Source organism: Convolutriloba macropyga, unplaced genomic scaffold, assembly GCF_964194025.1.
Source record: "Convolutriloba macropyga unplaced genomic scaffold, txConMacr16.3 SCAFFOLD_3041, whole genome shotgun sequence".
In the NCBI taxonomy this organism is placed as follows: Eukaryota; Metazoa; Xenacoelomorpha; order Acoela; family Convolutidae; genus Convolutriloba; species Convolutriloba macropyga.
The window spans coordinates 7,006-18,300 of NW_027450522.1; the positions used below are offsets into that span (position 1 = coordinate 7,006).

General features: G+C 37.5%; 1 protein-coding gene across 1 annotated transcript; it reads right to left on the reverse strand.

The window, feature by feature from the left end:
• Nucleotides 1–1,103: 1,103 nt before the first annotated feature.
• LOC142355968 (sodium- and chloride-dependent glycine transporter 1-like) lies at nt 1,104–10,943 on the reverse strand. The gene is made up of 4 exons (XM_075407971.1): nt 10,660–10,943; nt 10,480–10,580; nt 3,551–4,181; nt 1,104–3,201 (listed from the first exon to the last, which is right to left on the reverse strand). The coding sequence occupies exons 3-4, from the start codon at nt 4,114–4,116 to the stop codon at nt 1,851–1,853; spliced, it is 1,917 nt and encodes a 638-aa protein (XP_075264086.1). The 5' UTR covers nt 4,117–4,181; nt 10,480–10,580; nt 10,660–10,943; the 3' UTR covers nt 1,104–1,850.
• Between the last annotated feature and the right edge of the window lie 352 nt (nt 10,944–11,295).

Genomic DNA, 11,295 nt, shown 5'->3' on the forward strand with positions numbered 1-11,295 from the left:
GTGTACTTCTTCGCATTCTTTTTATTTGCGGCGTGTGACTCCTGGCTTTGGTGACCACCGAAATGACTTTTTGGTTTCCTTTTTTTATCTCATAAGCAGAATAGCACCCAAAATTAGTACAAAAGCGTGCAGTCAGTCTGCAGGGTTTTTAAAAAAATTTTCAACAATATAGAGCTAAAATTGAAAGTTTGCGGTTTTGGGTGATTTTTGTGCATCAGATTTATGCATAGACCCATTAAAAATTTTTTTATTTTTGAAAATGTTTTCTAAAACCAATTGGTTAGAATCTTATTTGTCATTTTTCTCAAAATTTTGTGGCTTTTTCAAATATTTGTTTACTGTTATAATTGGTACACAAATATCCGAAAAACACGTAGCATTCTCGTATCAAATGTTGATTGTTGTGGTTAGGTATTTTGAGGTATTGCACGGAAATTAAGACTTTCATATGGAAAAATTATAATATAAGTATCAGTGATAATATGCGATGTTAGTGCATTTCCGGTCTCTAATTTTTAATTTCCTGAACCTCACTGAGGACAAAATTAAATCTTTGTTATGCAGCCCGCTGAGCCAAATTTTTTTGAGGAAAATCATTGTCAGTAGGTGTTCGTGTACAAAATACCTGTTGCTACAAATTGTAGCGTACTTCCATATTATAAGCAGAAATAACAGCGATTTGTGATAAACATTTTCCAAGCATTTCACGTAACTTTCAAAATTAAATTGCGTGAATATCATCTGAGACTGTGCACGTAAAATTTGGAACATTTAAAAGCTAAAACAGAATATATTGTCGCGAATATCTAATTTCTATAGCTGCATTTCTTGGTTTTTTTGAGTTCTTAAGAGGCTACTATGTAACGTTTTCTGTTCCTTCAATCAATCTTGTTCAAGTAATTGCCCCATATCTGCGCCCTAAATAGTACTAACTTAACTTCGACTATTTTGCCTCTCGATCTCGAGACATTTAACTCAATTGAACAATTTTTCGCAAACCTTTATATGCTGGCAAATTTTTCCTTGCTCTCCTAAATTTTTTGCTTTTTCATAAGCTTTTTTCCTATGAATATTTGGTCTTGTATGCGGCGATCAATGAAGACTCGCTTTTATCAAGAGTAAATTAAAAACAAAGCAAAAATGTAAACGTAAAATCAGTTTCATTTGTGTTGACTCCCAGCTCGACTTTATTGCCGCAAAGCTGTTGTGATCAAACAGAATCTCACCAAATCAAGCTGAGTAGCCTTGAAAAAATTACAGTTTAGAGAAAGAGCTATGTGTTTATGGTAATACAAAATATATTTATCCGATGATGAAATAATTCTGAACAAAAAGTTAAGTTAATTTCTTGTGGACAGCTAAACAACAATACTACAGAAACTCAAAAGTCAGTTTACAAGTTTTTGCGCCATTTCCGCTTGTGGCCGAATTGAGTTAACATCTAATTGCAACAAATTGTGATGCAAAAAGCAATATTGCACCATTTTATGCAGTCATTTACTTCGCAGCTAATTTCTATACTGTTTGATCAATTCGATATGAGTGTTTGTGTGTCAATTTTAGGCGATAGAGATGAGATCAGAATTGGAATTGACCAGCAATTTGAAGACGTTCGTGATGATGATGTTGTATTGTTCGTCCTGATTCTGAGGTCATGACATCGATGTTTGGGATTACTCAAAATGTGGCAATTGTGTTTAGTGTTAGGTTAATTGCAGATGATGAAATGAAAGAATTTTTATTTGACTCCTCGAATCTCTTAACTAACGCCAATCAGTCAAGGTTCGGCGAAGGCAAAGCAGCACCATAATTTTGAGACAAGACTAAGTTGTGTGGAAAATTTTCGCTTTTCAAGCTTCTAAAGATTCGTTTGCGGCTCTACCGAGCTCAACTTTATCGTCATCTGAGTTGGTTGATCGGTATATAGACGTTGTACTACTGCTACCCAATTTAGGCAGATCATGTCGCTCGAAGAGTTCGTTGATTGTTTTCAAATCCGTACTAGAGTTAGGTCGGTACAGCTCATCCGGCCGAATAATTGAGCGCATTCGCTGCAAGAAACTTCCCTTTGCCTCCACAAACTCCTTGATAGCAAAGACAGGAATGAAGATGACGGAGGCCATTGCAGTTGCCCAGCCGATCGCTTCAGCCCAGAGGGGGATTGGGACACCGTTGATTGCCATTGGCTTATACAGGTAGAGATTGAAGAAAAAGATGATGAGCATGGCAACTGGTGCAGTTACAGCCCAAGTGAACAGCCACCAGTACGATCCCAAAGGTGGTCGACCAATCATTGCCTCAATTTGCAGCAACAGTTTCCTCCCGCCGTAGATGTAGACAAGTGCGATCACTTCAATAAAGGAAACAATGAATAAACTGTGAGAACATGAGTAATTGTCCAGGAGGTTTAGCCAGTGAATTCCCGATTTTGTGACCATTGGCAATCCAAGCACAAACATAATGAAGCAACAAGTCATCGTCACTGTTCCCCGACGTTTCATAAGTGAAGGGACTCGGTCCACGACAGCAGTGATAACCGTCTCCACCAGAGCAAGCTGGCTTCCGAATCCCAAGTTGAGCAGCATGAAGAAGAACAGGAATGAAAAGAATGCCGCACCTGGCATGTGAGAGACGGCATCTGGGTACACAACAAAAGCTAGGCCAGGACCCGCTTTGACCACATCTTCAATTTCTTTACCCGATATGTGTGCCAGGTTTCCAATCACGGCGAAGATTACAATTCCTGCTATTATGCTGGTGGAGCAGTTGACAGTAGTCACGATCATGGTCATTCGAAATACATTATTGTCAAAGGGAGAGTAGCTGGCCAGCGTGATCAAAGATCCAAAGGCAAGTCCTAATGAGTAGAAAATTTGGTTTGCGGCAGTGTTCCAAACAACTGGATCCTGAAGTTTTTCCCACTTGGGAACCAAGTAGAAATCAAGCCCTTTAAAGGCTCCAGGGAGTGTGAGTCCTCTGACTAGCATTATGGCAATGACAATGTAGGGAAAGATGGCTGTGAAATAGGTGATTTTGCCCGATCCCTTTACTCCCTTGATAAGGAACAGAGCGACCAGAGCCCAGGCGACACAGAAGCAGATTAGCAGTTCGTATTGGAAGCCTTCGAAGTCTTCGAGCTTGAAAGTTTGGTCCAATACTTCTGTGTTCCAGTACACTTCTGCTTTGGTAGTGCAATATGTCCTAAACAAACATTGAATTTTAAAGATATTGACCTCTTCTTACGCAGAACGTCACTATTACATTTACTAAACTAATTTCAATCTATGCTGTATATACTGTAGCACTCGGCATTTTCGCCTATATAAAATTTACTTTGGCGGCGAGCCAACTTTTTGCACGCAAATTATTTTAGCAATTATTACACCTGTTTAGAAAACCGATTCTACTTCATTTTATGCAATCTTGGGCAAATACCCCCAAGCCACACTAACTAATTCTCTCAGAACTTTAGTGTCCACTCAGCATAAAAGAAATAGCTTTAAAGATAGGGGCGAAACAGCCTAAACCGATATGATGCAAATGAACTAACTCATTGATAGTGTTGTTTTCCCACTGTGAGGCGTCGTCACACTTGGGGTCGTACCAGGGCAAGTATCTATTGAGGACTAGGGCCTTGAGTGAGTGGAAGAGATAATGGACGATCCAACCAACAATCACATTGTAGTATATGGAGCAAAAGAATGATATGACGATCATGGCGTAGCCGAGTCCGATAAATGCTTTGGACATGTGCCACACTCCGAACGGACCTTGACTGGCAAACTGTCCCAGCGACAATTCTAAGAAGTAGAGAGGCATTCCAGCTATTAGGAGAAACACCAGGTAGGGCACCAAAAATGCCCCTCCCCCATTTTCGTAGCACTTGTAGGGAAACCGCCACAAATTCCCAAGTCCAATGCTGTAGGATATGCAAGAGAAAAGGAACTCCGTCTTGTTATTCCACTGGTCTCGCTTCACCACGTCAGAACTCATCGATATCGAACACGAGTCCGGTGACGGTGACTCATCGTCGGGGTCAACGGGCAGCTTGCCCGACTTCTTGCCAATAACTGCAATTTGGGTGAAGATTTCTTTCTCTGGAGCTCGACAATTCATTTTTTTTGTTTGTAAATGGCGTTGTAAGTTGTTTACAATTTGTAAAGTGGGTTCGCAAATGCAATCTAAATATCAAAATATTCGAGATCAGATCTGAATCTTTAAAAAGGGTGTTTTAACACAAAAGGCTGTTTGAAATAAGAACGGTAATGTGTATAAGTTGGTAGAATCACTTCCGAAATATTGCAACAAATTATTTTATTTGTTAAGCAGACAGACTGTTTTTCATTACAATTATTCACTAAATACAATTCTAGTCTAAAGTTACGTAATTTTGGAGAATTCCAGTCGCTGTTACCTAACTAACATCAATATTATGCTTGGTAAAACGCATATTACGTAACAATTATGAATAAAGCGCATATGCTAACACGCGCTGTCGTATGTATTACGTAATCCGCCGCCTCGCATTATGCAAAATTACAAAACTAGCTACACATATACTTACTAATACTTTAAAAATACTACAATTCCGACCGTATAAGGGAAAACAAATCAGACCGAAGACGGAGTAAATAATTTAAGTTTATTTTATAGTGAATATGGTAAATCGTCTGCCTTGGCTTAAAGTACCAAACTTACTGGACATTTACAATAAACAAACCGAAACTAGTTTTAAGTAGTAAACTCGATCTATCCAGCAATGACGAACTTAAACAAATCGAACACAAAACTGTTCCAGAGGACAAAAGTACTCTATTTCTCTCAGGAGTGATTTGCAATGACTTGCTCCGTGCAAAAATATTGGTAACTATAATTGAAGAATTAAGGGGACACCATCGGTTACCACGGTAGGAACAAGTCACTTGAGTGTAACCGGACAGAAACTTCCACTTAGCAAAAATTTGTTTTTGGAACTGTTTCCTCCTACCCCGTGAACAAAATTTTGTTTTCATTACCATCGTGTGAACAAACTAATGTTTGTTTTTTTTGGACTGATAATGGTTTGGACAGCTTAAGAAGTGTTGGGGCTATGCATTTGGTATGCATCATTGTAAAAGTGCTAAAGCATCCATTGGGGTGGGGGGGGGGGGGGGGGGGGTGTCATAACTTTCAACGTGGAAGGTGGGGTCCTTTTTAAAATACAGTATAGAACTTTTTAGACTGTCACAGTTCTTCGTTCTTTTCCTGGTTCAATTTTGTTCAAAACTCGAACAATTAGCGATCCAAGCTAGTATGAAACAAAAATAAAGGACATTCAAAATCAAAAGGGAATTTGAGTTATCGTAATTATGTTTGTGTTATGCGTTGGAAGCAGAAAATTGGAACGATTTATAACATCATTGGTACGCTAAAATAGTGAACAAAAGAATCCATTGATTAAAAATTGATTTCGTAACTCAAAGCAATCAATAAACTGAACATCAAGACCATCAATTATGAGCAGTTCCTTTTTGAACATTCAGAGAACTTAATTTTTCTTAGTTGAAAGGCAATGTAGGCCAAAAGGTTACATGACAATTTACCCAATTCCATTTTACCCTACGCCCTTTTACCCAACCTGCCATTTTACCCAATACCAACTTACCCAATGCCCTTTGATCTTTTCGTTCAATTATCCGATAACAAATTAGCAGTCGCTATTAGAAGGATGATTTAAAATATTTGTGGACATTATAATCCCATTTTCGGTTGTGATAGTTTCATATCAAGTCCCACAGGCCATTTAGTTATATAATCGGCTAATCCCATGTTCGGTTGTGATAGTTTCATATCAAGTCCCACGGGCCATTTATTTTATAGTCGGCTAAATAGTCGTTCTGGTTAATTTAGCAATGGGGTAAATTGGGTAAAGTGGCATTGGGTAAAATGGCATTGGGTAAAATGGCATGGGGTAAAATGACAGGTTGGGTAAAATGGCATTGGGTATAATGGAATTGGGTAAATTGTCCTGACACCAGGCCAAAAGATTAATCGCTACACGGCTTTTTTCTCCATCAAATCCCCATTTAGAATTAATATTAGAAATAAACTATCTCCGATTTCTATTTTGCAACTAAAGTGTTAAATTGTGAAAATAGAATTGATGACGGCAAAGAATTTTTTAGCGATCTAAGAACCGCCCTTCGCACCATAAGTATGTCTCCAAAACAGGTTCTTTGAATCGCATACTTGAAGACTAGTGAGTTGAAAGGCTCTAAGAGCACTCAATGCCCGCTGGGCGCTACCTGTTTATCCCGTTTTTGAGGAGGAAAAGTCAAATGCGTCAGTCGAAAAATTTGTCAAGATGAAAAATCGCATTAAAAAAAGACCGACAGGACTAATTTAATTGCTACAAACTTTGTTTGAGATCAATTAACAAGATGACTACTGAAGCTCCAGGAGGATTGAACAGGGACTAAATGCCCGTGTCTTTTACCAGCTTATCCTATTTATAACGACGAATAACTATCTCGAGACAAAAATTTATCAAGCAAAAATTTTGCATTAAAACCCTGACCCAAATACACTCGTGAACAAAATTTTGAAGAGCACCTTCGGTAACTCTCTGATTCTCATTTTCGTCAAGTTTTACAAGAATCGACTAATAATCGATAGAATATTAATTGTAAAAATTTTGGTAGAAATGAAAGGAAATTTTGGAGAAATTACCATTTTTGCTTAAAACTCAGTAAATTGAGTTCCACGCGGAATCTCCATCTTGATGATCTAGCCGAAAAAATAAAACTACAAATATTGTTTAAATACGATATAGAAATGATCAAATTGAACAGATTTCAAGTGTGACTCAGTTTACTGCATTATATGGAAAAGTGAATTTTCGCTGCATTAACTCGGTACCTACTTTTCGCTAATTTTGAATTCAGAATTCAGAACAATTAAAGATCTGCCGATTACCAATCGCTTCACACAAAAAAACACTTGAGTACAACGGAAATCAAGTCGTTTTAATGTGATCCAACTTTTCTCTTTTTCACTAAAACGACCCATTTGCAAAATTTCACATCAGAAGCTCGAGCGCAGTAAGCACGATATGGCACTTAACCTCGAGACTTCAAAAAGAGACGGAATAAAAAGGAGCTGACGTTTGAAAGAGCCGAAAAATTAAATCATAAATGACTAATTTTCTGAGCCAATTAAATTTAACTCACGAAATGAGACCCGATGAGCCAGTTAAATTAAACTCACAAAATGAGACCTGAAAAGTATTCCGGGAAAGGTTTTATTATTAGCAAAAAATCTGAAGCCACGAAATAATTAATTATACTAACATTATCGCGGACCAGGTCATGCCTCAGCTCATCATGGGACTTGATATGGAACTATTACAACCCGTGCCATGAATATTAGCCGAAAGGAGAATTAGCCGAAAAGAATATTAGCCCAAAAGGCGACATTAACTAAAAAGATTTGAAAACGCACAAAAGCTTAAGCAAGGGTAAAATATTCGGTGGCGGTTTTTTGTTTGGTTGTGATATATTCCTATAGCCCAATTGGCCGCTGCCCGCGAGGAATGACTAGATGCGTTAAATTCATGTTTCACCGATTTAGATAATAGCACGTCCCACTTGTGTTCGCTTACTTCAATTATCTCAACAATTAATTTTTCTAAGGTTCCTTCTTTTGACTCTTTCGACTAATTGTCACGTTGGCTAACATTTCGCACACCATGAAATTTAAAAAAAAGTTCTATTTCTATTAACTAACAATTCAGGGGTAATTAAATTTAACTTATTGATTGATTTCGGCTTTTTCAATCGGGCAAAGTTTTGGTGCTTTTAACGTCGGCTCTTTTTGACTGGACCACTGAAATGGAGTCCCGAATATTAGCCGACGTGAAAATTAGCCGAGAAAGTCTCAAATGAAGGAACATTAGAATTAATTACTTAGATAATTGATGTGGTGCCATGAACATTAGCCGAAAGGAAATTTAGCCGAATGGAATATTCGCCGAAAAGAGTCATTAACCGATCAGATTTGAGAACTCACAAATGTAAATGCAAGGATAACATGCTCGGTTGTAATATTTTGTTCGGTTGTGATAGATTCATATCAAGTCCTATAGGCCGCTGAGACATGGCGTTGGCCGCGAGTCATGGCCAAATGCGTTAATTTCATGTGTAAGCGGGTTAGATAATTGCGCGTCCTACTTATGTTTGCTTACACCAATTATCTCAGCAATTAGTTTTGCTAATTTTCCTAGTTTTGACTTTTTCGACTAATTTTCACGTCGGCTAAAATTCCGGACACCAATTGATGTGAGCGAATAAGTGGAACGCCCCATGATCTACCTCACTTGGTGGCCGCTGCATTGGCCGACAGGGCGTTTAGCTGACAACCAAAAATTGAGAAATTTAAGCGACAATTTAGATAAAATGAGCAAAAAAACTTAATCTAAAGCTGTGATTGGCCAATTTAAAATACTATTTCGTAAGCGGACAAATATACCGGTTTTTCATCAACTAGTGTAACGAAGATCTATCCGTGGTCGGACCTTATTTTACCGCATTTGGCCATGCCTCAGCGGCCTATGGGACTTGATATGAATCTATCACAACCGAACAAAATATCACGACCGTTCTCAAATCTGATTGGTTAAAATCTCCTTTTCGGCTAATATTCCATTCGGCTAATTTTCCCTTCGGCTCAATTTCCTAGCACCCTTAATTTCAACCAATAAGAATAGAGACTAATTTTGGATCTTTTGTCCCAATTTTTCTGTTTTCGATCTGTTGTCCTTTCGATCTATTGTCCGGTCACCTAGTTTTACACGGCAAGATTCGATTTCTAACGCAATTCCTCCTCCAACTTCTCAAATTTCGAAAAAAAAAGCCGTTAATCCTCTACAATAGCCCCATGTAAAGTTGATGAACACCGGTTTCGGAAAAAAAACACGGAAACCCCCCTTTTTTCTCTTTTGAAGTTCAGCGCGCAAAATGAAAAATCAATCAAAGTTATTCAAAGGTTAAAAAAATATCACAACTTCAGACTACTTTCGGATCTTTTCTGCTAGCGCCCCCCCCCCCCCCCCCCCCCCCCGCTTAGTTAGGCACCCCCCATTTATAAATGTGTAAACATATTGTTAAAGCTAAGTAATCTTATACGTGAACATATATGAGCAATATGCATTTACTAAAAGCTACCACAGCTATGGTTTGAAAGTATTACGTATTCAACCAAAATTTGTTGCATATAACGTAAGCATCAATAAAAATTTCTGTATTAGATCATTTTTGGTGTTATCGGCTACTATAGAGCTTGAATTTTTAAAACTTTTTAAAGGAAACTATTCTAAAAGTGTCTTCAATCTACCTAGACACTCTTGTTTCAATAAAATTCAAATATCGCTCTTACAATTCGCGAAAACTTAGATTTTGGGGGGTGCAAAATTTATCGGCTATATAAGGCTTGGGGGGGGGGGGGGGGGGCGCTAGCAGAAAAGATCCCTACTTTCTTTTTAGGGAAGAGCACTTGTTTAGGGGATCAATGGTGTAAACATTGTTTCCGAAATTTGATCACACGTTGGAGAAGCTGCAGGGAAGAGCACTTGTTTAGGGGATCAATGGTGTAAAAATTGTTTCCGAAATTTGATCACAAGTTGAAGCCGCTAGTGAAAATGGCAGACGTGTCAAAATATACCTGCCAATCAGAGATGAAGAATATATAGTTCTTGTTTCCGATTGGCTCAGAGCTGAATTACTCACTCACCATAATTACCATGTATTAAGATACGATGTGCAAATTACTTTAAATATGAATAAAATTGCACCAAGGCGGAAAGAAAAAATGTGTATTCTTTTTGCGCTGAAATAATGCTTCAAAACTGAACTTTAACTTTGTAAACCTGGGGGTTCTTACTCTAGACGTTCAGTATACATTCCTAACTATTTCAGAAAACTTCGTCTTTTTAGTGCAGTTGAGAAAAAAGCATGCGGTGCTCACAATTCTCACTTACATTTTAGCCAATAACATTTATTGAGAAAAAGTCAAGGTAATGGGTTATATCCAAAACTTCATAAGCACCCGTCTAACGTATTTCATATTCAGAAGACCCACAATTGGTGAAATAATGACTATAGCAGCCCATAAGAGACATTCAATTAGTTCACGTAAAAGGCCTATTTTGCAATGACTAGAAAATCTAACTTTCCAACTTCAGAAAATCTAGTTGTGGGCTACGGCATTTAATTCTCAACAAAATCCAGCCAAATTAAAACAGCTGTGAGCCCCCCCCCCCCCGTGCCAAGGCCCATTTTTTAATGAAATTAAATCTGACTTTTGCTATTCTCCGAACTTCCCATTCATTAAATACCCGACAATTTCTAATTTGTGTCTGCATCTTAAATAAGCATATCTCATACGCTCCAACGGGGAGCTTGGAATTAAAATTGAATTAATTAATTAAAACTGAATCTAACTTACCAGTTAATATCCGTTGGACGGCACAGATAAAGTTTTTGTCACAATTCTTAATTTCTGATCCCTGAGTAAAGTTACTGCTTCTTGTTTTCCACAATGGCTATCTGAAAACACGAACATTCAACTTACAATACATTACAAATACAAGAGCCAATTAATGCCAGTTTATCGGTTTTAGACTACCTGTTTAACATCAGATTATGTTCAAAATTGCTAATTTGAAGTTCTATAGGAAAAATTGAGGATAATAAACGCAGATTGTGGTAAGTGTAATAAATAGACAAATAGAGTATTTTCGCCAGTTTGGATGATAGGCGAGAAGATTTAATATTTTATTAGCAAAAAATGTTCTTTTGCTTGAAAGCTTTTGTGTTTTCAAAATCTTTTTTGAAATTTTAATTCCTTCCTATAATTCAATTGATTTGAATGACTGAACTTGAAAAGTATTTTCAATTTCGTCTTCTTCGGCTATCAAAAGTGTCACAGAGTTTGCGCATATATGACGTCAAGTTAACGATTGAGATAATTGCATAATGCCTTACTGCTATTGGCCACGACAATTCAAGTTGCATAATACTTAAAGAGTCGTTTGTATTACATAACTTAATTATGCAATGCTAAGCCTTTTATGCATCAGCGTCATTGAGTGTGAGAATAAAATACGCAGCAAAATTGAATTACGTAATCGGAGGTGTTCGGACACTTATTTAATTTTCCAAAAGATTTGTAGAAAATCGAAAATTATGGAATAATTAATTCGTTTACTATAGATAACTCTTGCTTTTATAGCGCTCATCGTAAATAATGAATCCAAAACTC

Excerpts from the sequence above, each read along its gene's own strand:
- LOC142355968 (XM_075407971.1), bottom strand. The coding sequence starts at position 4,116 with ATGAATTGTCGAGCTCCAGAGAAAGAAATCTTCACCCAAATTGCAGTT. Across the intron at positions 3,202-3,550 it reads GAAAACAACACTATCAATGA|GACATATTGCACTACCAAAG; the intron begins GTTAGTTCATTT and ends ATGTTTGTTTAG.